Source organism: Protopterus annectens, chromosome 7.part0 (assembly GCF_019279795.1).
Source record: "Protopterus annectens isolate FY-2018-M chromosome 7.part0, PAN1.0, whole genome shotgun sequence".
Lineage (NCBI taxonomy): Eukaryota > Metazoa > Chordata > Ceratodontiformes > Protopteridae > Protopterus > Protopterus annectens.
Window position 1 is genome coordinate 1,464,959,918 of NC_056739.1, and position 26,465 is coordinate 1,464,986,382.

Consider the following 26,465-nt stretch of genomic DNA (forward strand, 5'->3'; position numbering starts at 1 on the left):
CTGTGGGTTCAGTGTATTTTTTGTCATTTTGAACTAACTCTGAGCATATCTGGGGGTTTCCACCCAGGTTTCTAACATAACTAAAGAAGGCCTTGTGATTATCTTTAGTGTCTTTTGCGATTTTTCTCTCAAAGTTGGCCTTGGATGATTTTATGAGTGATCGTAGTTTTTTGCTAGTACTGATCAGAGATGCCTTCCCTTTTTGGGATTTTTCTCTGTCCCGTAGTAGTTTCCTCCTCTTGTAAAGTTTGTTTATGACTGGGGTCCACCAGACAGGACGCCTGCCTTTGGGGGAAAGGGTCTTGGTTTTATTTGGGATTGCATGATCCATGCATTCTTGAAGGTGTCCGTAGAAAGCATTTATAAAGGATTCGGCGGTGTAGGCTGTGGTTTCCACTGGCCCAGGGGCCTTGAATGATACCACTTCAGTCTTAAGAAGTGTTTAGTCAGCTTTTGAGAAGTTCCTCACTGTGGTCTTTTGTGCTGGGGGTGGGGGCGGGATGTGGATTTCCAGTGAGATTACTTTATGGTCTGATCTCACCAGTGAGGGGTGTACTTCCGGTGTGGAGCATTGTGTCCCCATGTTTGTGATGATCAGGTCTAGTATATTATCTCCTCTTGTGGGAGTGGTGACTAGTTGTTCCATCGCATTTGAGTTTATGAATTCTAGGAACCTTTGGGCTAGGGTGTTGGGGCTTGAGTAATGCTCCCAGTCTATGTTTGGGTAGTTGAAGTCTCCCAATATGATGGTTTTTGGAGAGACATTCATACTCTCCAGTGTCTTCAGGAAGGCTGAGTGGGGTTCCTGAGTTTGAGAGGGTGGTCTGTAGCATGCCACAAACTGTAAGGCAGTTTTTCCTACGGTTAGTTGCGCATGGATGGTCTCCGATGCTTCGTGCGTTGCCACTAACCTGGAGGTGTGGGTGTCTTTGATGAATATGGACACCCCCCCTCCCTTTGTGGTTCGGTCCAAGTTATGGGGCCGAAAAGCATGATATGAGGTATAACCTGGTAGTGCTGGGGTGCTCTCAGGAGCCTTGAACCAGGTTTCAGTCACTGCACAGACATCGATGCTCTCCATACTGAGGAGGGCTTTGAGAGCCTGCATCTTGAGGATTAGACTTCTGGTGTTGAGCAGCATTACCCTTAGTTTTTTTTCCACTTGTGTTTTCTAGGGAGGTGGGTTTGTCTTTTGAGCCTTGCCTAAAAAAGGTACTATGGGGGTGGCAACAGCCTTTGCCAATATCCGGAAGCCTAGAGGTGACAGGTGCAAGCCGGCCCTTGCGAAGCAGCGTGGCTTGTCAAGCATGTCATCCCAAGTAGAAAGACATTGGATCCCCCTAGAGTGACACCAGTAATTGAGCCAATTATTAAAGCTGATCATTTTGTCTTTGTACTGTGGCATCATTCTTGGTGAGGGTAAGATGCTGCTCAGGGTCATACCGGCCTGGGCTACATGATCAGAGAGCTTCTCTGTCTCTCTTCATGTAGTCCAGGGAGATACGTCTCTGGTCATTCACGCCGGCATGGACAATGACTGAGTCATATTTGTACTTGCTTTGGAGTGACTTGAGTGCTTGTGTTATGTAGCGGATTCTAGCGCCCAACAGGCAGCTTACTGTAACCTTTTCCTTGTTCAGTCTGGTGAGCGGGACGTCAGTGTGTCTGACTATAGAGTCACCTATTACAAGTGTATCAGGCATGTTGTTTGGCCTTAAGGGCTGTGACTGTTTGGCACACTGACTTTGAAAAATGTGTTGCATGTGCTATGTTTTGAGGTAGTGGTTTCTTGGATGTCTGCTGTTTTGGTAGATTTTTAGTTAGAGCCTCCGAGTGTGTCTGTGTGTTTGTGTTTGGTCTATATGAGACTGGGTTTGTGTGGTTACCTTCTCCTCCTGACTGGTCTTGCCAGTACTGAGTCGAGAGAGCTCAGCCTCCAGTTTGGCTGTATAGTTGCATCTCTCACATATATTTGTCATCAGACTGATCTGCATCCTCCCAGATTCTTAACGATAACCTCTCATTTATCTGCGTTTAATATTGAATTCAGTCAGTTGAGGTAAGTAAATCTGCTTATCAATTGACTGTCACACTAACTGGGTCCATTGAGGTAGGCATTTGCACAACTATAGGTTTAACTGCTAGTGCATTGCATTGTTGAATGGGAATCTGACTACTTCCTTCTAAATGGAACAGTTTATTTCCTGCTGGTGTAACTGTAGATGTCCTTCCATATCACTGTTGCAGTATTCCTTATGTAAGAGATCTCCTGCCAAGTATAGCTCAACGTCCAGCCAGTATACCAAAACCTTTAGAATTTGTAGACGTCATACGTATGCTCCCCATGCAAGGCATAGGGGCATGAAGGTGATCAACCACCATCATTGAGCCTTGGTTAGAATGCTTTTATGCTGGTTACTGAGCCATTTTCATACAAGTGCCCCGTTGAGGTTCTTCTCTTTTATTGTGGAGAATTTGCATGTCATCCAAAAAAGGAAAATGTCAGTGTGGGAGGCAGACTCCACATAAAGATGGTCATGAACAGTGTCTCTTCTGTGTGGGTGCCTCTCACGATCATATTCCATGTTATGTTTGCCAAAGGTTTCCCTAAAACAGTGTGCTCCTGTCTCCTCATCTGTTTACCTAAAAAATCAATGTCTAAAGTTGTTAGTACAAGGTGCAATGGCAGAGTGTCTGTTCTGAGGGTCAGCTGCCAGCCAAGAAAAAGGCCAAAAAAACTCTGGTTTGATTTGGCTGTTGTCCAACCTCCCACCAGACATCTCTCTTGAGGCTGGTGAAAGCTTGGACGATTATCTAGTAGTTGCTTCGGATTCCTCTGCTGCAACCCTTTCAGACAATGGCATGGATATGACTTCCTGCATGTCCTTTGAGGCTTTTCAAATGTCTGCCCCAGACATTGAGGGTGAACCTCAGCTGATTTATATCTGTGGGACTGAGAGGGATTCTGTAGAGTCTAGTTTGGGAGGAGATTCTTACTACACTGCTAGTGTTGGCAGGGGTCTACCCCTCATAGGGTTTGTCATGCAGATGTCCCTCAAGAGAAAACAAAAAGCCAAGCATATTTCCCCTGCTGTTAAAGATCCCCAACATGAATGACAGGATTTTACTGAGGATTGTTTAATGCTTTAATGGCTTTAAAGCCTCCTCAAGGAATGTCTGTGCCTGCTCCTTCCTGATCATCTGCTCCTCTTAAGAGGCCTCGGGAGCAAGAGTTTTCTGATCCGGATTCTGGGGAAGATTCCTTGGCATACTCTTCTGAGATCCCTTCTCCTTTGGATTATGGGTCTGAGGAAGAGGATTCTGTTAGTCCATATTCTCCTTTAGAAGAACTTTTTTGGGGACAGTATTTCACATATGATGGAATATTTCAAATTGGATTGTTCTCAGCTTTCTGATATTCAGAAGTTATTATGAGCTCCTCCAGATGGAGTCTCCAAAACCCTTTGCTGTTCCTCTAATTATGGCTGCCCTCCTAGATACATTTTCAGCAGCTTTTGTAGCCCCTGATTCTCTGCCTCCAGCTCCCAAGAAACTTGCCAGATCTTACAAGGTGCCTGATTGTAAATTTCTGTAAATATCCTTTTCATCCTTTTGTATTGTCTGTAAGCTTTTACCTTCTACTAAACTGCTTTCTTCAAACAAAGATAATCAAGTAACATCTGAGCAAAAAGGTTCATATGGCTGCCACTTTGGCTTTTAGTGCTATCTGCTACTAGACTGGGATAACTAGGTATGTTTTTAGCCCTTCTTTCTCGAGATTCTTGGGTAATTTCTGACTTTCCTGATTATGAAGGGAAGGTTTTGTCCCTTTCTTTGATGGGTTCTGCCTCTGAAGTGGTTTGATAATCGTGTAGTGATGATGCAGCTGCTTTTAGGGATGCTTCATTTGATTCTGTTATGTGGCATTACTCTTGGCTTTGTCTTTAGCCTTTACCTGATGACATTAAAGTAGAACTGTTGGATGCTATTGGTGGTAAAAAAAAAAAAAAAAAAAAAAAAAATTGGTATAGCTGCTGCTGAACTTATGTTCCTCCAGGTAAAGGGCAAGGCCTTGCAGGAATTGATGCATATGTTTGTTTATCCTATTCCTATGTGGCAGAGTAATTATCCCGCCAAATCTGCTTTTGTTCTCAGAAAATCTTGCCCTCCAGCCAATGGTAATAGGGTTCTAGGCATATACCTCCAGCTAAGCCTCTTCAGACTCATATTTATCAGAAGCCTTTTCAGGACAAGCCAGGTTCCATCTGGCAGTTTAGTTTATTTCCTTTTCCTTTGGCCAGGTTCCCTTGTCCTTCCCAACTGGTTAAGGGTCACGGCTTAGTTTTTTGTTCATCAGCCACCAAGAGTATTTCATGGTGTTGAAATCTCTTTGTCTCTTTCTGGTAATCCCACAACCTCCTTAGGAACAGCTTTTCTTTCTAGAAGTACTTCAAGCTCTTCTGGCCCCCTACCGGGAAAAGAAACTATTTTTATTCCAGGATGTTCCTTGTTCCCAGAAAGAAAGGCACTTGGAAACCAATGCTGGAGCTTTCTCAGCTCAACACTTTTATAAAGATCCACTCCTTTTAGATGTTGCCCCTTCAAATCTTGTTCCCTACACTTCTTTCTCAGGCTTTCCTGGTATCTCTGGACCTCAAGGGTGCCTACCCTTCACATCCATATCCATCCTCTTTCAAGGAAGATTTTGCATTTGTCCGTTCCTTGTATTTCAGTTCTCTCCTTTGGCACATCTACTGCCTCAGAGGTATTCACTGAATGCATTGCTCTTGACATTGCCTTTTGCAGGATGAGAGTGGTTCAGATTTTTCCTTCTTTAGATGGATATGCTCATTCAGGCTTCATCCCAAGGTTCTGCTTCAGAACCTCCAGTTTACTGTTTGCTGTTACAGAGCCTGGGGTTTACTATAAACTTTCAAAAATCAGCACTGTTTCAATCTTGGGATCATGTTTTTTTCTGTCGCAGGCTCCAGACCATTCCCATGCTGGCATCCCCGTCTTTCCCAAGGCTCCGTCTCTGATTGCCTTTTCCAAACTCTTCTTCCTGTGGTCACAGCCAGGGATTTGCTGTGTTCTCTGATTTATGGCTTCCACTATTCCTATGCTGCCTTTGGCTAGGCTCCATACGAGAACGTCAGTGGTACCTCAAGTCAGTGTGGCTTCTACACACTTATACCCTGGATTTCCTTATTCCCTTTCTTTTCCTGTATTTAACTTGAGCTTTGGTGGTGAATTCATCAACTTTTTCAACCCAGGGCTTCCTTTCCAACCTCCAGTCCCATCTCAAGAGCTCTTTTTGTATGCTTCTGACAGGGGGTGGGGAGCTTCTTTCAGGTCTCTCAAAGTTCAGGTTCTCTGGCCTCATCAGTGGACAGATCACATCAACATACAGGAGAGGAGAGCTATTCTTTTATCTGTCTAGGTTTTTCATTCCCCCTCTTCTTTCAGGGCCCCGTAAAGTTTTCAGACAATACCACAGTGATGCATTTAAACAACAGAAATTTACAACAACCAAGTGGGGACACGGTTCTGCCTTCTTTGCAGGCTCTCTCTTCAGGTCTGGGATCTAGCTGTCCAGTATTAAGTGACTCTTCAGGCTGAATACATTCCTTTAGAGCAGAATATAGTGGTAAACTCTGAGCAGGTCCAACATAGGCTTTACCGATGGATGCTTCACAGATGTTTATGGACATAGTTCATCAGTGGGGTATTCCTTGGGTAGATCATTTTGCCTCCCCCTGAACAGCTTCCTCTGTTCTCTTCCAGAGTCCCTAGTCTTTTGGATTGAAAGGTGAATGTAGAAACCAAATGCCTCGCAGGTACGGTATGCTCGGCCAAACCATTACTTAGTAGAACACCAGTGGCCAGCATATGCAGCATATAAACACTTCATGACAAATGTAATAAAAATAAATATTTATTTAAGCATGAAATGCAGCAAAGTGCACTAATATCAAATCAAACCGGTTTCGGCTACCCAGCCTTCATCAGTGAAAAAGCATTTATGCCAAATATTTCATGAATATTTATAGGTACTACCAACCAATGGAAACATGGTATAGTCCATCTCAAACACAAGTTTGCAATGATATTCAAATAGTTTTAAAACCATAATGTAGTAGAGGCATTTTGAAAAATACAATAGTACATCATTAGGTTATGTATTAAACTGATACAGATTTTTACCAAAAATACAGCATATAACCTTAATAATATATATAGCATTGTATTCTGCATAAGTTCAAAATTCTATCGGCTGTATCCGAATGTAATGACATACACTGTGAGCAAACTAAAAGACCCCAGAAGCATATAAATATGTGATATACTAATATCGAATACATTGTCAAAATAACACAGATAAATGTAAATATAAGATATTAATTTTTAACAAAAATATGTAGTACATCACAAAAACATTTGATATTTAATAATTAAATAAGTTAGACAACCTAAACACACAAATGCTATTTTGGTCAACCAATAGGATCTTATAATAGTACAAAATATAGAAACCCACATAATATTCTGGCAATTATAGTTTATCGTAGGAACAGTATAATATTTAGATGCAATGACATATAGCTAGATATATTTAACAGCCCAATAGGTGGATTTTGTTGCAATCAACCAATAGGCTTTAACGGCAACATACAAATATAAGGCCCTCATAATTACCTAGCACATATATAAGAAATTATCTTATATGAAATATAGCAATATGTAAACATAAGGCAAGAAGATTGTCAGTTGGTAAGCTAAACACACGGATAAAAAACCCATACAATCCAATTTCTGTTCTTTAAACATAATTCATAAGTACATATCTTGTTTATATGTTCGTCCCAGTCATAAAACATGTATTGTACCTATTATGGTTCCAACATGTGTTATCCCAATTACCTTTCAAAAACAGATTATAGGTGGTCATTAAGACCTGGGGGAAACAATGCCCCAAGGTGAATGATCCAATATTTTTTCTTTATGGTTCAAAATACTATGCCAACCCTGTTGATTGCTCCTATCCTCCAGTAATTTTATCAATGATCATGAACATAAATCTAGCATTAGTATGTTTCAAGGTGCGTCTGTAAAGAGCATTGGTCTCTCTCTTATTTCTGATGTCACTTTTATGTTCACTCATTCTTACGCTGAGTGATCGTGATGTTTGCCCTACATGAAATGCTGAACAATGACAAGTTGCTAAGTATACAACCCAGCTACTACTGCAATTGCCAAATACTCTTAGATCATAAACTCTACTTGTATTGGCACTAGTGAATTGTTTAAGTTTACTTACTTGGTTACAAGACCCACAATGCCCACATGGAAAAGTACCCAGAAGTTGGTCTCCAGTCATTGTCATCTGTTTATAAATAGCACCCTCACTTTCTTTATGCTTATAGTGGGAAAACAGGGCACCTAGCATTTTGCCCTGTCTGTATGAGAACTGACATTTAGGGCCCAAATGATTTCTTAATTCCTCATTTGCTAGGAGTATATTCCAATTAGAATCCATAATATTTCTGATTACATTATGGTTCCGTCCATATGTAGTAACAAACCTCAGTGTAGACTCAACCCCTGTAGTTTCACGTTTCTTGTACTGTAGTAACATATTCCTGTCCTGATTAGCAGACCAAGTACTAGCTGTAAATATATCAGATTTCTTATATCCTCTTTCCAAAAATCTATTTTGGAGATCCAATTTCGCTTCCTCAAAATCCTTTTCAGTTGAACTGATGCATTTAATCCTCAAAAATTGAGATTTAGGTATGTTGTGGATGGTGTGGCGTGGGTGCATGCTGGAAGCATGGAGCAGGGTGTTATATTGTGGATATTTCCTGTAAGTCCTTAATGCTTAGGGTATGATCATCATTCCTATAAACCGTAACATCCAAAAAATCAATGATGTCAGAGTTATATGTTACTGTGAACTCTATACCCCAAATATTGTCATTCAAATATTCCACAAACTCCTGCAGATATGTAGAATCTGCACGCCACACCATCCTGATATCATACAGATATCTACGCCATATGTCCATTTCAACCATGTATAGATTATGAAGTGGGTTGTAAATCATGCATTCTTCAAAGTATGCCATAAATAGATCTGCATATATGGGGGCAAAAGATGCCCCCATAGCAGTACCTTGAAGTTGCCAATAACACTCCCCTTGAAAGTAGAAAACATTCTTGTTAAGCACATGTTCAGCCATGCTTATAAGTAGTGTATGAGTCCTGGTGGATATAAACCCAAGTGTTCCAACCAATATTGAAGTGCCTGCAGCCCGCCCAATGGGGTATACTGGTGTATAAAGATTTAACATCCAAGGTGCACCTAAGCCAATGTGATTCCAGTTGTATATCTTGTATAATTTAGAGAAACTGAGTTGTGTCCTGCAGTCTGGCCCTGATCGTTGTAAGTAATGGTTTCAAATCTTGTGTCAAAAACATTGATAGTGGTTCTGTAAGAGAGCCGATACCTGACAATAGGTCTCCCAGGGGGTTTGGAAATGGATTTGTGTATTTTTGGAAGCAGATATAAAATTTGTTTTTGGGGTCCATTACTGATAAATGTTTGACCGTATTCTTAGTAATGATTCCTTCTTCCGCCAAATTCAGGAATGTGTCTATCTCTTTTTTGAAGTTAGGGGTTGGATCAATGGGCATGTGCATGTAACATCTGGTATTGGATAGCTGTTCCTGACCTTCGTTTAAATAGCAACCCATGTTCATAACCACAACTGCCCCTCCTTTATCTGCTGGTAATATAGCAATAGTATGATTATTCCTCAGTTCCTCTAAAGCCATTTTTTTCAGATGAAGAAATATTCTGACCCATGATATGAGATTCCATATGTGGGAAATGTAAATCCTCGAGGACTGATTGTTGGGAAATAGACACATGTTTGTTCATTGGAGGTTGGAATTCATATTTGCGAAATCTGAATTTATTAGATCTTTGAGAGGTTTGAGAGGCTTGGTCTGTAAAAAAAAGTTTTAAATTAAGATTGCGACAAAAACTAATTACACCAGACACAATATTGTATTCATTAGAAAAAAAGCCTGGTACAAATCCAAGACCTTTATTTAGTAACTTTTCTTGTTCGTTAGTCAATGTAACATCTGACAAATTCAACACATTTTTGTGTTCATTGTCAATTATCTCAGTAATGTTTGTATCGGTCCATCTACAGAATCTGCTCTGCTTCCCATGTTTGTTTGCTACCACCCCGCCACCTTTCTCCACTTCTAAAGGGTGTGCCGAGTTGGACTTTTTTGTGCATAGGTGACTTCTGGAGCTGGACACTTTCATTATCCATGTAGGAGGATTCCTCCCCCAATGTTCTAGCAAAAGATCTATCATTAGTTTTGAGAATGGACCTAGGTCTCTTCCTAGTTCTGCCCCTTGCCGTTCCCTGGCTAGTATCCGTGAATCTGACCGATCTATGTGATTCAAATGGGCGTCCCCTTTGGTAATCAGTGATATCCCTGTTGAAGTTTTTAATTTTCCTTTCCCTAGTTTGTTTCTCATAGTTTGCCAAGTATTTTGACAGCCTGGTCACTGAGCCTTCATATATAGGTGATAATTCATATTTTTTGCATTCCTCACAGATTGATTTAACTTCTTACAAGTTAATATCAATCATTCTCTCATAGTATGAGGCAAGTATTTTAACAAACATCATGGATGCTTGTTGTAATGCTGTAGTCCATTCTGTGGTTAGTCTCTGTTCAGATCTACTAACCAATGGTTATAAACGTATTCTCAGACCCCTAGGGGCCATATCCCTGTTGATATACGCACAAAATAATCTAAGATGCCAGATATTGGCTCTAAGGTTTTTTAAGCCACATCGCAACCATCTGATGGATTATTAATAGAATCATTCTGATTATTGCCTGAGATGTCTATTCCAAGACACCTATGTCATCCCGATCGGCACATAATCCTTGAAGAATTTTTTCCAAATCCATTTGTATTTTTTGATATCAAAAATGTAGAGTAAATAAGCCAAATTGGTGTATTGGGCCCAGAAGTACTGGTCAGGCTGTCAAATAAGTCAGCCACATATGAGTCCATTTCTTATATAAAAAAACAGATAAAGAAAAAAGGGTAACTCACTGATATCAAAGAGCTGATGTACTATATTTAGGATATCGGTCAGGGAACAGCAATGTTGCAGAATCAGAAAGAGAGCAAGCCCAAACTAAATGCACATAAGTGTGACGCTAGTTCTTATTCCCAATAATATCAGAAAACTATTGGGAAATCAGTGTTGCTATAGCAAACAAAAAACACATGACATTATAAACTGTCTGAAAACTGTATGCAGAATAATCCAATATCTATATCTTTCAAATCTGGATATTCACAAAATAATCAAACATTGGGAAATTGTGATCTTATCCAGTTATTGAAAAGTTCTATATAAACACTCTATCCATCATAATAGGATATGTCCAATATAATGTAACATGGAATATTGCACAGGAAATGGCTAATGTACTACTTCAAGATCGTAACAATATAAATATATACTATTCTATTAGTTTAGTTTCATATATTGGTAAATATATGCTTTTATATACCACAAGTTATTAAACTTATTCCATATAAACCACAATGGTAGAAGAATGTGTATTAAACACAATCACATATTCATTCAAAATGTTATCACATTAACCTGTCCTTGGATGATTAGGATATCTCACTTGACCCTATAGGATTAAGTTGTTGGTATCAACCATATCCATAAATGTTGATGGAGTATATAGAACAATATTGCTATATCATATCCACAAAAATTAAATAGATATAGATACACACACCATATCAAGTTTTTAAGTAACAGTTTTCAACAGTTTTATATATACATATATTAAGTAGTCTGAATAGGTTCCTGTAACATAAAATAGTGTTACACAATTATAAATGCACCCATAAGCCCAGTAACTTGCCAAAATATGAATAGAGGTATAGCTGGTATAAGTTTGGTCCCAAGGTGATGGGCTTAAATAATTGGCCCATCAAGTTTATATAGTCTACCTGTTCCAAAATAGATCATGCATCTTATCACATAACTTCAATATGGTGAAACACTGTAAATTTCCTTCTAAAGGTTATGCACCATCAATACCTGAACCAAGCAGACTATAAACATGTAATAAGAGATGAATTCTACTTGACCAAATCCCGATATTAAGTAAAAATAGAATGAAAGAAATATATAATTCACAATGCCGTTGGTTGGTAGTACCTATAAATATTCATGAAATATTTGGCATGACAAATGCTTTTTCACTGATGAAGGCTGGGTAGCCAACACCGGTTTGATTTGATACTACTGCACTTTGTTGCATTTCATGCTTAAATATTTTTATTACTTTTGTCATGAAGTGTTTATATGCTGCATATGCTGGCCACTGGTGTTCTACTTTGAAAGGTGAATGCCCTACTCTTTTCTGGGAAGGGGGATGTCTTTCCGTGCCTTTCCTCCCCTTTCCCTGATTCCAAGGGTCCTGCAAAAGATCAAGCAAGACTCCCCAAAACTTTACTGGTGACTGCCTTTTGGCCTGTTAGCATTTGTTCCACCTTTTTCTCTTAGCTAGGGGCAATCACCACAAGTTACATCACTGGATGGACGTTCTCACACAAGACAAGTGGTCTCTTATCCATCCTCACTTGTCCACTCTTCAGCTGATGCTGTGGGTGATAGGGTTTTGATCGCTTTTAGGCACCTCTTTTCTGAGGACACGCTTCAGGTTCTGCTGGAGGTCAGAAAACCCACTACCAAAAGATTTGTCTAAATGGAAGAGATTTTCTGTTAGGTGCCTCTGTCGTAACCAGGCTCTTCAGTGGGGATCCTTTTGGTTCTCTGTCTTGTGAGAATTGCTCCATACTAGGTTTTCATATTCTTCAGTTAAATCTCACCTCTCAGCTATTTCTGCTTGCCAGTCTTTGTCTCCTCCTTAGCCTCTGTTTCAGATGAAACAATTTATTAAAGGTGTCCATATCAGACCTCCCAGGAAGACTATTCCACCTTTGAGACCTCAGTTTTGTTATTGAAAAATTCTTGAGCGTCTCTTGAACCTGCTGCTACAACTTCCTTCCAGCATTGTACTTGGAAGACTGTTCTTTTTGCCCTTACTTCAGTTAAGAGTATCTGAGCTTCAGGCTCCTAAGGCTTTCTCCTTAGTTTTTCACAGGGACAGTGTGCGTCTCCATATCAGTCCTTTGTGTATGCTCAAGGTAGTGTGTTCTCTTAGTCTTACTTTGCCCTTCTCCTTTCCTTCTCTGCAGTCTGCTAATGAGAAGGTTCTTCACACCTTGGATTTGCATAGGCATCTCCGATATTTGGATAAGAGTAAGGCCATTTGCAAATCTGATGAACTTTGTTTCCTTTTATCTGAGGTCTTTGAGTTTGGCAGTTTCTAAACATGCTTTCTCTTCCTGGATTTCTCAGGCCATTTCTTTATTCCTTTTATGGTAAATGTCTTTCCTCTTCTATAAAGGCTCATTCTACCATAGCTGTTGCTTCTTCTGGTGCCTTTTTCAAAGGACTGGATAGCAGTTCTGTTCTTGAGGCTGCTACTTGGACTCCTGTCCATACCTTCACTAAACATTGCAAGTTGAATAATGATTCTAGAGCAAGAACTGGCTTTGCAGAGCTATCCTGCATGGATTTCTAGAGGACTCTTCAGTGCCTTCCTCCTTCCAAGTTTCCTCTTGTGGTTTTGTACTCCCCTTTATGTAAGGAGTACTGCAATGGTGATATGGAAGGATGTAGTGCAGTTATGTAAAATCTTGCTATAACAGTAGATGTCTTTCTTTTTAGTGTTGCAGTATTTGCTTGCTTGCTCCCCCCCTCTTCCCATTCTGCCCTGCCCTATTCCTCTTGCCTTCCTGGTCAGGTAGTGTTTTTTCCTCCTCCTCGATGCAGATGTTCCCCCTTGTCCCTAGGGATATTCTGTCCCTCCTGGGGCTTTTCACTTTTAAGGTATGTATGTCTGTACATTAGCTTTATATCATTTGCCTTGTGTGGGGAGCATGTGTGAGATCTACATCTATGAATTCTCAAGGATTTGGTATACTGGTTGGATGTTGGGCTATCCTTGGCAGGCGATATCTTGCATAAGGAATACTGCAACAGTGAAAAGGAGGACATCTGGCATTATGGTAAGATTTTACGCAGCTATACTTTTTTTGCTTATTTCGTTTATCCCTCTTTGTAGTATCTTGTCTACTGTCCTCATCAGTTTGTGAAACCATTTCATTTCTTTGTCAGACAGGCAATCTCAGAGGGATTTTTCCATTTTGACCTAATCCCTGCCAGCCCACCCCCTCTCCCCAGCCATCATTGACTTTTTTTGATTTACGATGGAGCAGACCGTGAGGGCCATGTTATGTCCCTAACCATTGGGTGGACTCAGCTGTTTGGTTCCCTCTGCATTCTGTAGTCCAGTGTTCTGTATTTGAGTCCGTCTTTGCCATGGCTTGCAAAGTGACTTCCTGCATCACCCTTCAGTAGGATATACATGCTCATCCTTATCACTGTCAATCGCCTCAGCCTTGAATCGAGCTCTAGTTGCTTGGGTTGTAGTAAGGGCTTTATCTTCTATGCTGCCAGAGTGACAAATGGCAGATTTTGCTGTGCATTTATTACAGTCTCACCTAATGGTGTTACCTTGAGTGCATTCTGTTTAGTATAACTTGCACACTGCATTCAGTCTGTAGTAAATTAATACATCCAGCTTCACTTACAAGCTTGGGATTATCATCCTTCAGCTTATTGTGTACTTTGTGTACCCTGCCCTATGACTCCTTAACTGTTTGCTAGTCGTACAGTGATGTGTGAAGCAATTCTTTGCATCTTCCTGTTGTTGCATGGCTGCTTGCAAGGGACCAGTCTCACAGACCTGATAAATACTTGCCCCCCTACTACCACACTGTCTGAATTGAAAGCAAAGTTCAACCCCAGTGGCTGGGGGCACAAGTGCAGCGACTTCCAAAAGCAAGTCCTTTATTTCTAGAATATTTCTGCCCCATTGCTCATCAACCATCAAGCTTCTTGTTCTGGCAATTTTTTTTTTTTTTGCTTGGAGTCAAGACGGGAATGGTTAGAAGGTTGGGGGGCGGGAGCATCATTCAGACAGCTGTGAGTGTTCCTTGTGCTCTTGCCAGCATCCTGTGTGAAAATGGTGAACAACAAACCATATCAACGTAGTGACCCATAATGTCCTTCCCTTAGGAGTGTATGCTTTTACACACCATCTATGAAGGCCGCCACCCATCAGAGGCTAGGTGAGCATAATGCCATTCATGCTGCCATTGTCACTGCCCTCCTCTGAGGGATAACAGCTGTGTGTGGATGGCTGCATCCTTCCCCTGGTGATGGCCTACCCATCCTATTACCAGAACCATCAAATCCTCAAGCTACTAGTCCAATTTGAGTCATTTGAGCTGTAGTCTGTGCTTTATCCTCCATTACTCAACTTGTCCTGGCTTGCTATTGAAATATTTACACAAAGCAACTGCTGTGGTACTGTACTACCATTCGTATTGGCTAATTGATATGAGTTTTCTTTAGTGCATTTCCTAGTGTGTTTTGCTTAGTGGGGTTCTCAATAATTTGTATATTACTACATGTACTAATGTGAAAGTATCAGTAGTGTATTCACTGCAAACCAGATGAGGTTACAGCCACATTCCTAGTTTGAAATTTATTATGTAAAGCATGGTTTCTTATAAATGGAAGAACTTCGAAAGTCACTTTCACTGTTACATGAACTCCTAGACGTCTTGGCACTTTCAAATTTATAAATCATGTTTTTCTTAGGTTTGCAATGACACTAGCGACAGGAAGCATTCAGACAAAGTACTGGAAAAATATGTCACAGAAACCGTGATGGGCATTGTCACCACTTTTTTCAGTTCTCCATTTTCTGACCAAAGCACAAGTTTACAGGTAGGTGCTATGACATTAGTGAAGTTTAATTGGTTTGCCGTGTATTTAAATGTGTACTGGGCCAGTAGTACTCTAGTTCTCCTAAAAATTCAAGTTTTGTTCTAATTCACTTGTTTTATAATGCTTGCTTAGAGAACGTTAACTGCATTACTTACTAGTTACTTTCATATAAAGACGCCACCAGATGTGACTACCTGTGTCAACCATGCTTAGTTTCCTATATCCTGCTGCTTTAAGTGAATCCATGTCATTACAGCTTCGCAAACGTTCACATTTCAGAGACCTTCTGCATTGCTGAACCCAATGGCTTTTTGCAGTGCAGTTCTTCTAAAAGTAATACTCCTCTTCCCAAATGGAAGGGAAAGCTTTTATGACCGATAAATGTAGCTCTGAAATGCAGCACCAGAAATGAGTAGTCATAACGCTAAAGCTAGATTTTCAGTTAATCTGGAATATTACCCTTTTTTCCCATTTGCATATTTTTTGTTCATGCCAGTGTTGTAATGGGAAAATTTGCGTTTTTGAAATGTTGATTCTCTGTAGGACATTGTATTTGAATTTGTATATAAGAAAATAGTTTTAGTTTTATAGTGTTCTGAAAAACATGGTTCTGGCGTTTGTGCTCATTTGTACCCAATGAAATTGAGTGGATGTGGATGAGAAATGTTTTGGCCCTAAGTAATGGTGGTGTGTGGTGAAAATACAAGTTTTGGTAAACCATAATACTACGGATTTTGACAAAATATCTGTTCAGTGTCACCATACTAATTCTGTTATATAGACCAACATTTAGTGAACAACTTTCATGTTTTGCATTCTGTTTTGTACCCTTTGTGCAATATTAAAAAATTATGCTGTGACTTTGATGCCCTGGAACTGGTGAGCAGGTTGTTGCTGGCATTCTTTATGATGGGATGTGGTTTCTTTGTGGCATCTGATGATCCACTTTCCAAAAACGGATAGAATGCCTCTGCATTATTTTGCTATTGTAACTCCTCTCTTAGCTTGACTGTGGTGGTGGTGCTGCAGTAGCGTTGTCGCCTCACAGTAAGACCTTGTCCTGTTCGATTCTCAACCTGAGCGTCTTCTGTGTGGTGACATGCGTGAATGGGTGTACCTTCGTTGAAGGTTGTGTGTCAGGACTGGCAACTCGGCATGTTGAAATCTACTGCCAATCATTAGCGGACCAGAGTTCCGCTGTGGTGATCCCTAACCGGGAAAAGCCGAAAGACACAACTCCTCTCTCAGCTTCTTTTGTTAGCCAGCCAGTATTCCTTCCTGGCCTGATCTGTCTTTACCTCACACTTTTTCCTGCACCATTTGTTTTAATTTTGATGGCTTCCTGTACATCTGCATTCCATCACCAGCTTTCCTTATGCATCTTACTACCATACCTGGCTTGGCTGCTTATCTGTTCTGTAATCCCCACACACGTTCTTTTGAAGTGCTGCCATGTTTCTTCAACTGCACCTATTTCCTTCTGTTGAGGTGCTAGAGCCATGAGTAATTTAACTGTTGTTTCCACTCTAGTTAACTTCCAGGTCTTCAGCCAGATCTCTGACCTTAAAGTCTTCTCTGACTTCAGCTTGCAGCTGATTGTGGCAACCAGTGGCTTATGCTCTGGGCTATCTGTTTCAATGGGCATGACTTTACAATAACTGATTCTACCCCACTGCCCTTTCTTTACTAGGAGGAGCTCTATGCGAGTATGCATGTTGGCCATTTTTGTATGTGATCTTGTGATCATCTGTCTCGCTGAACCATTTTTGTCACCATCAGACTATTTGCCAGACAGAAGTCTAGAATGGCCTCTTACTTTATTCCTGTTGTCCTACCCATGTCGACCCAAGCAATCCTTTAACCCTCCATCTGTCCCAATATGTGCAATCAGCTAACCTATTAGCAACACCAATTCATGTTGTCCTGCTTTATCTAGTAGGTCCTGCGATTGCTGTCCGAATGCGCAATCTTCCTCACTGTCACAGTCCTGTTATGGGGTATATGCTGAGATTATGGATACTGGTCTGTCATTACACTGGAGTCTACCATGAGTCTCAGTAATTCTGATGACATCCCTTACTCTTCTGAAGCCTCTCCATCACCACAATTCCCATGCCATTTCTAACCTGTCCTCTTGATTAGTAGACTCTGGATCCCAAACCAAGCAAGTGGCTTTGGTTCACTTCCCTACCATTTTGTCTACTGGATTCATAGGATTTCCAGTCTCCTCCCTCATCCACTTCCAAACTCTTGTCTTCTCAGTGAACCTACATTGAGTGGAACAATTCTTAGTTCATGTTTGGCAGATTGATTGGCTTTACGTCCATTTTGTACGCAACAGAGCTCTCACTGGTAACTCAACCTGGGCAACTGGACACTGGCTGGCCAGTAACTTATTGACCAAGGGCTGCTCGGCTCCTTAGGGTCAGGCACACTGGCCAATAGGGATATTTACACTCCTACAATAAGCATGGGTCCCTGTCATAGTTCGAGGTAGACCAGGTCCTCAGCCCACTTGTCACTGGCAAATACCCATGCCCATTCAGCAGCATTAGTCAGCATGACCAAATCATGTTGCAGTATACTTCACTCTGAGTGTTTAGCCCTGACACAGCGCATCGTCTGTAATCTGTGTTCGCGTGTCTTGAGGATACTGTGCACCACAATACATGGCCAAAGCGGTTGGTCTGTACAACTCTTCCATCTTTAGGGCACTATCTGAAGTTTGGGCCGCTGCTGCCCCACAACTCCATTGCAGCTACTTTTCACCAGTTCATAATTTTGTCAAGTACTTTGTTTTTCCATTATAACTTGAATCTTGCTCAGGTCCTTCTGTATTCCACTTGTATTTCTTCATCAGTCATTCCATGATTTTGTCATGTGTTAGCAGTCTGACACTTGCACCTGATCATGCACTCTCATCCATTTCTCCCTCCTATTCAACCCTCGTTTTATCCTTATTCTCTCCTCCCCTTTATATTTGAACTGTTTCCTTTGTTCCCTTGTTTCTACTCTAGTCTTTCTATCCTTCCTTTTACCTGTTTCCATTCCAGTGCTTGTTCTTCCATTATGCTATGTATATTTTCCCATTCATGTATATAACATTTCTGTGATGCAGTATATTTCTCTATTAAAGTTTGGCATTGACGTAATTCTGCTTTTTAATAAGAGTTATAAATACTGTGCTTGCTTCTAGGCTGAACTTAAATGGTTTATAAATAAAGCCGTATTGCAGGGCAGTGATTCTAACCACCGTTTCTCCTTTGGCACTTTGGTGCTTCAGGAATCAGATGTTCTTCGTGTTTCACTGTTGCAGTCATTACATTTGGGTAATCTGCTGGCAGGTTGCCCTCAGTCGGCCTGAATTCCAAAGTCTTGGGTCCTGCGACAGTTGCTGTCTTCTCTTCCATGACGTCAGGTTGTCAGGGGTATAAAACAAGCAGCTGACACCATTTTCTTTAGTCTTTCTTGCTGTGCGGTGCCCAAAGCAGAAGCAGTTTGCAAGTGCTGGTTGGCCGACTCCTGAAATTTTTGAGTTAGTTTCAGAACCGAAGTATTCACTAAAGCTAAGAACCCTGTTGGGGAAACTTTTTTTCTTGCTCCATACCAATGTCAGAAAAAGTTAATAATTGTATTACTTGTGGGAAGCAAATGCCTCAAGGATTTTCATTTATACTGTATTCCTTGCCTAGGCCCTGATCACTACGTGCTTGGCTGTCGGTTTTGTGCTAGATTTAACCAACGCACTATTAAGCGTCTATATATTTTTGCCTCAAAATATTTTGGAAACAGATTTAACTGTTTTAAGCTCAGTACTCGCCTTTAAACTGATAATTTTTCAGGTCTCCCTGTGGGGGAGGGACACAAGTTCCTGGCTAATCCTGTTTTAGCTGCTCTCTACTCCATTCCCTGTCTGTTGCTCCCAGCCCCACCCCCTGATTATCTTCATTAGTCAGTCCCCTTCTCTGGCGCCATCTTTAAACCATCTTTCAACTTTTAACTAACTCACATTTATTTTCCATCCTATTACTGCTTTAGGTTCCCTGCCCCTCTGTTGTGCATGCACAGCTAAGTAAGTAGAGCACTACTACATTTCTATTAGAGTTGATATGCATTACTGTTTAACTTCTGAATTATTTGGTTATTTCTGTTAACTGCTGAGTCATTTGATGGTGCTGACTTGTAACTGATGTTCAGAACTACTATATGCTTTGAGAGCTAGCTATTGTATTAACTGACGAACTACTTGTATGCATGTCTTATTTCATGATAGTAAAGCTTACTTGTATATCTGCCAGGCATCCTTTTAACTGCTTGCAAATCTTATTTGTGTTCTGACTGCATCTGTAAGCATTCCTGTTGTATGCTACTGCTCTTAGAAGGCTCAGAGGCTGGACTTTTAATTGCTTTTATAGAAGGCTAAGTGAGTGTAGTTCATGATACTGTTCATATTGTATAACGTAGCTGTAAAATTATTTCCTTAGAACAGCCATACTTGCTTTGTGCTATATATCCTGTCTGTATTCACTGCTGGATTGTACAGCTGTTATCAGTCAGAGGCTGCATGTTATTGCTGATAATGTATGCAATTTAATCAATTTTACTTTTTATCTGTATACCTTGCATGCTTTGCAATTCACATTCTGTAACCTTTGCACTAATTCTGCCTTATTTAATTTTTATTTTTCAGTTGCATGGGTTTCTTTCATGCATGACCCCCACCCCCACTTGGGGTTAACTGCAATACACATTTTCCACTTCATCCACTGAAGCTGACTATCATAACCAAATAAAAATCCAGGAAGCAAGAACCCGACACCCTATAGATTTTCTGTTGTAATAGGTGAATTGCAACTTAGTTTTTGTTAGGTTTTAAGGCTTAAAAGTTGTATGCACAACATCAGTGAAGGGTTCCAGCCAATTGACAGTAGATTGGGCCAATACCTTGAATCAGCCTTAAACACGCACACAGAGTACCAAGCCTTTACTGTTTACATTAGTAAATTTTGCTTTTACTTTCAGCATAAGTCTCTAGACCTATCGCAACTCTCTCTAACTTGCACTGCAGGCACATAAACAGGCCTGTTTGGCAGTTTTAAAGTATTCCAGAGCTACGTCAATTAAGCTTTTGTTAGATGCTGATATTTTAAGCTCAGTACTCCCCTTTAAACTGATATTTTTTCAGGTCTTCTCCCTGTGAGGCTGAACCCACTCCATTCGCTACTCTCACTCAGCTTCACTCCCTGCCCCCATCTCCACCCTCCCCCCATAACATCAACCTTATACCTAGCCTGGTCCCTCCCATACTTCTCTTCGACCTATCCCATAACCCCCCTAATTATTCCCCTATCATACCTCCTCATTATTGTACTCTACCTCCCCACCCAGTTCTAAATAAGCCCATATAGTACTCCATCCTCTAAACTGCTTCTATGCTGATCATATTCTTTATCACACTGCACTCAACCACCATGTCCATCAAAACTATTACTCTGATCTTGCTTCTTTCACTTAAACTCTCTATCCTAACAATAATCGCAACTTTCCAGGTACCCAACATACCTCCTGCACATACCTGTACAACCAGCACCCATAATCCACAATTATCAAGTTACTCAGACATCCACCCTAGCTTATTCACAGCTAATACCTCTGTACTATGCAAAGTGAAAATTCTACCTCTCCAAAGACGCTCCCCTTATCATACCACCAGCAGCAACTACACCATTTTTAGGAAAAAAAATGAAGTATAACCTACACAATTTGCCAAAGCCCTATTTCCCAGTGTGGTGATGTACACCCCAACCCAGGACCATCCCCCCTCAGCTCCAGCAAACCTAGCAAATCTCTTATGCTATCAACCATAAATCTCCAAAACCTTAGGAACAAGATACCTGAACTCCATGCCTGGATTTCTAAGTACAACCCAGATATTATAGCAGCTACTGAAACCTGGTTGAAATCATATATAAAAGACACTGAATTTATCCCCCTAAGCTACTCATGCCTGAGAGTCGATCGACCCAACAAGATAGGAGGAGGACTAGCAATACTTTTCCCTAGCAATTACACATTAATACCCCACTCAAAACCAACACCCAACTTCTCCCCAGCCAAAATACTAATCTGTATATTAAAACTTAACCATAAAAACATTTGCATAATTGCTCTTTATATTCCCCCAGGAAACAACATACCAATATTAGAAAACATACTTGCCTGGACTTCCCAAGATATAGATAATGAAACCATCATTCTAGGTGATGTAAATATCGACTGGCTAGATATAGGCCACAACAACCCCTCAAAAACATAAATACAACTTCTCCCAACTAATTGAAGACATCACTAGACCTCACAAAAATTACAACTGGGGCTCCACAATAGACTGGATATTAGTATCCCACCCTTTCAATGACGTCAGTGCAGGCATACTACCCAATACCATTAGTGACCACCACCCAGCATATACACGCAAAACTACTCCAACCACAGGTCAACACCAGTACAAATCTACCAGAAATTTTACTAAGTTCCAGTCATCCATATTTAATGAAACCTTAGCTAAAGTAAACTGTTAACCCCTCAAATCCCTACCACTTAATGAGGCTGTTGAATTCTTTAACTCAACATTTCCAGACATCCTAAATAGGCAAGCACCCACCCGCCAAAAACGAATAAAACATAACCATGCATGCTGGCTCTCAAAATCCACCAAAGAAGTAATGTCAACAAGGGATAAAATCTGGAAATCATGGCAGAAAAACAAAGACCCCTCAACTCTACTACATTACAAGCAACTCCGTAACCAGGCAAAACATCTAATAACCACTGATAAAAAGACCACTACTTCCACCTACAAAGCCAACATAAAAATAATCCCCAAAAATTCTGGTCTTCCATCAGCCAACTATTACACCCAGGCTCTCAAAGCAATCCATTCCCTGACCCACAAAAAACTCCCACTGAACTTGCTACCCTCTTCAATTTCTACTTCACTGACACCATAGCTAACCTAACCACCACCTTTCCTACAGTTAACAGCACCACCACCAAGATATCTGATGACCAAATCATCCCAGAAAACAAGTCTACCCTTAACCCTTACCTAAAATTCTACCCCATACCCACCAGCACAATAAAAAAAACTTTTACTTAAGCTAAAACCCTGTACTCTGGCCCCTGACAATCTACCTCCACACTTCCTGCAGCTAGCAGCAAACTCTATAGCTTATCCCATCAGCATACTCATTAACAGATCAATTAAACAATCCCTTGTCCCAGACATCTGGAAAAAAAGCATTCTTCCCTCCCTTACACAAAGGTGGCACCAACACCACAAATTTTCAACCCATAGCAATTCTCTCACCCCTCAATAAAATACTGGAAAATGCATCCATACCCAACTCCTCAACCACCTGCATGAAAATCAAATTTTATCACCCACTCAGCATGGTTTCAGACAAGGACACAGCACCACTGCCGCCCTCCTATCCTTCCTTGATACAGTTAACCGGGCATGGGATTCTGGTAAAATAATTGCTTCACTTTTCCTTGACCTCTCCAAAGCTTTTGATACCATTTCCCACACTATCCTACTCTCTGAACTGTCCACCCTCCACATTTCTCCCCCTACCCTACAATGGTACAACAGCAGTCTCTCCAATAGGCAGCAATCCACCAAACGGCAACAGTCTTACTCTCCCTCCCCTCAGTACATCCACAGGGGGTAGCCCAAGGCTCCATACATCGTCCTCTTATTTAGCATCTTTATTAGCAACTTTCACACCACTCTGCCACAACGCTCAGTAATCCAGTATGCTGATGACTGTACAATAATATGCACTGCAAATTCCAGCTCTGAGCTCCAGCAAATTACCCAGAATGCCCTCACATCTACTGAATCTTGGATGCTTAACAATCATCTTGCCCTAAATCCAAAAAAAAAAAAACTAAACTAGTAATTTTTACTCCTAGGAAATCCACTCCATTTGATAAACTCTTCACTATACATGCCCAAGACAATACCACTATAGATGTTGTCCCACACACTAAATTACTAGGCATTATTATAGATGAAAAACTTAACGTTGACCTACACATAAACAATAACATCAAAAAAAACACCAAAGGCTTAGTATGTTCTACAGGCGCCAACACTTTCTTAGCCTCTGTACTAGACAAACCCTTGCAACTACCTTTTTATTACCCTCTCTCCTTTATGGTGCCCCTCTCCTCACTAATATCCAAAATTCTACAAAATCCAAACTTGCTGTGTGTTGCAACAGAATAGCAACATTTTCCACCAAGGCCACATTCTCATCCCACCATTGTAAGTCACTGAAACAATTAGGGTGGCTGGAACTACCCCACCATCTCTCATTCACCCAACTAACTACTGTGCACAAAATAATCTACAGGCCTACAGACTGTCCTCCTCTCTCAACTCTACTTGCCAAGTACCATTCCAGCAGGCATCTAAGATCTGAAAATCATCTAATTCTAAAAGTAGATAAAGCCCACATTACCTGCTGGTCATCTCCTTTATGCCTTCACCGTCGTCAAACTATGGAACTCACTTCCACCTTCTATAAGAAACACAGGCAGCACCACCACCTTCAAACAAATGCTGAAAAATCATCTCAACTCATCCTGGCTGTGTTCCTGCTCTATAACCTAACCTATTCACTCTCCTTATATGATTACTAAACTCCTAGGTCTTTTGCTACTAGTGACTGATATTTTCTCCATATTTATTTTTATTTTCACTTGCTGATTCTGGTACAATATTACTGATCTCTGTTTATACCAATCTGATTGAATTCCGCTTTAATATATATTTTCTGTATATATTATTGTAATCAAACAAACTAGATTCCTGCTTTTATGTATATATTCTGTATATGTTACTATATTTACTATCTGTAACACTGTTTCTGGTTCTGTAGTAATTAATGTTTATATTTTTTCTGTATCTCGTTGGAGCTTTTCTCCCTGGGCCTCCACTGAAAATGAGCTCTTTTAGGCCCAGTGGACTTTCCCGGTAAACAAATGCAATAAATAAATAAACTAACCTGAAATGTTGTTGGATAGTAATCCGACTACCAGAGTACACAAAAAATGCAAAGAAAAGGACAAACAGACCGTCGAGGTCCAAAACAGATGAAGCTTCTCCTAAGCCAGTCAACGGTACTAAGTGAGACACTTTCACAGCCCTTGATATCCACTACTTTCAAGTCGCAGGCCCCCTACTGAGACCCATGTGGAGTCCGGCACGCCACGAGATTCTCAAAGTATTGTACCCATGGATGTCTCTCCCTCGGATGGGTCCGGAGCCGATGAGCAGACACCGGCTTCTGAGGGTGTATTCAGGTCTCAACATTTTTGTATAAAACAGACGCCAGCTTCAAAATCGAAGGCAAAAGCAACTTCTAAAGCTAAAAAAAATCAACGCATGAGACACGTTCACAGGCCTCTGCCCAAAAAACAGATGATCAAAATGGCTGAAGACCTAATTACCTTGATCAGGGGTTACCAACCCCCTCCTGATAAGAGGCCTAGGCAAGACACTGATTTTGAATCTTCAGATCAGGTTTCTATTTCTTCTGATTCCTTTTCTGATCAGGAATTATCTATAGCTCCTTATGAGGATTCTGATGCAGAGGAATCTTTCCCATCTGCATCACCTGCTGAGGATTATTCATTTGGAGAAGCCTTGCATACTTTGAGGGAGCATTTTCACTGGGAGAGTCAAGATTTCTAAGAATCAAAAAAGAGGCTCAGGGATTTCCTCCTTCTCCCTCAGCATAGACCTTTAGCCATACCTCCTGTTTTAAGCATTGTGGATGATGTGTTTTTGGAGTCAAGCTTGACTCCAGACTCCTTACCTCCGGCTCCAAGCAAGCCTGACTGATATTACAGGGTCCCTGATTCACACAAATTTTTATTTAGAAACCCTGCTGCTGACCCTGAAACTATTTCACAGGGTCCAAAGAGGGTTAAGGCCTCAACAGCAAAAAATTCTACCCAGTCTGACAGAGATTCAAGGACACTGGATAGATGGGGAAAGAAGGTTTATACATCTGCAACCTTGGCAATTAAGGCATTAAACTGCCAGTTTCATATGCTCAAGTATCAACAGCATGTTACGGGATTGCTGAAACAGAAAATGATGATTTCTGAATGTGCAGAAAATGAATTGCAGGAATTATTGCATGCAGCAGAACAAGTTGGAAAGCATACTTTGCAATGTGGATGTTCGTGTTTCACTGTTGCAGTCATTACAGTTAAGTTATCCTGCTGGCAGGTTACCCGCAGTTGGCCTGAATTCCAAAGTCTAGGTCCGGTGTCAGTTGCTGTCACCTCCTCCCTGACGTCAGTGCACCAGGGTTATAAGAGATGCAGCCGACGCCATTTTCTTCTGTCTTTCTTGCCACACAGTGCCCGAAGCAAAAGCAGTTCGCAAGTGCCGGTCGGCAGACTCCCGAGATTTTCAAGCTCGAATTTCAGATCCAAAGTCTTCATTAAAAGCTAAGTACCCCATTGGGGAAACTTTTTTCTTGCTCCAGACCGATGTCAGAAAAAGTTAATTGCATTTCTTGTGGGAAGCAAATATCTCGTAAGGATTTTCATTCTTACTGCATTCCTTGCCTAGGCCCTGACCACAACGTTGCTAGTTGTCAGTTTTGTGCAAGATTTAACCAACGCACTATTAAGCGTCGGTACGATTTCGCATTTCATTACTTTGGCAGAAGATTTAATTATATAATGCTGTCGGAACAGCCGACTATCTGAGTTTACAAAAAACGCAAGGAAAAAGAGAAGGACAGGCATCCGAGGTCCAAAACCGATGGCGAGGCTTCTTCTAGGCCTGTCGCTGGTTCTCGGTGAGTCGCTTTCGCAGCCCCTGACGACAGCAACTTTAGAGCCGCAGGCCGATACAGACTCCCAAGTGGAGTTAACCAGGCCTACAAAAACTTAATTAATTTATTTATTTATTTATTTCAGTTTGTTTACCGGGGAAGTCCACTGGGCCAGAAAGTGCCCATTTTCAGTGGAGGCCCAGGGAGAAAAGCTCCACAAAAAAAAAAAAAAAAAACCACACACTATACACAATAAGAGGTTACAAAAAGAAATTTCAAATACAGAGGTAAAAATACAAGTATGAATTCATGCAAAACAGGTATAGTAAAATAATAAATTGTCATTGTACAAGCAATGAGACAAAGTTGCAGATTTTTACATTCAGAGCAATAGGAATCAATTGTCTAGAAATAGGCATCAGTGATTACTGGACAGTTGTGTTATATACATGCTAAGAGTTGAGAGAGAAATTGAAAGAACAGAAGGTGATGGAATAAGTTTGAGTAAGGTAAATAGAAAAGGAGAGGATGTAGTGAGGTTTGCATCAGGAGTTTAGTAGGCTCTATGGGGAAATGTATTTGTATTTATGTAGGGTGAAAGCAGGAGCAT

General features: G+C 40.8%; 1 protein-coding gene across 1 annotated transcript in view; it reads left to right on the forward strand.

Moving 5' to 3' along the window:
* The window catches only part of ITPR1 (inositol 1,4,5-trisphosphate receptor type 1), a 2,510,606-nt gene that overhangs the window by 1,299,892 nt on the left and 1,184,249 nt on the right, over positions 1–26,465 (forward strand). Inside the window, exon 31 of the mRNA XM_044076407.1 lies at positions 14,865–14,993. Within this exon, the coding sequence (XP_043932342.1) occupies positions 14,865–14,993 (129 nt within the window). The remainder of the gene's footprint in view (positions 1–14,864; positions 14,994–26,465) is intronic.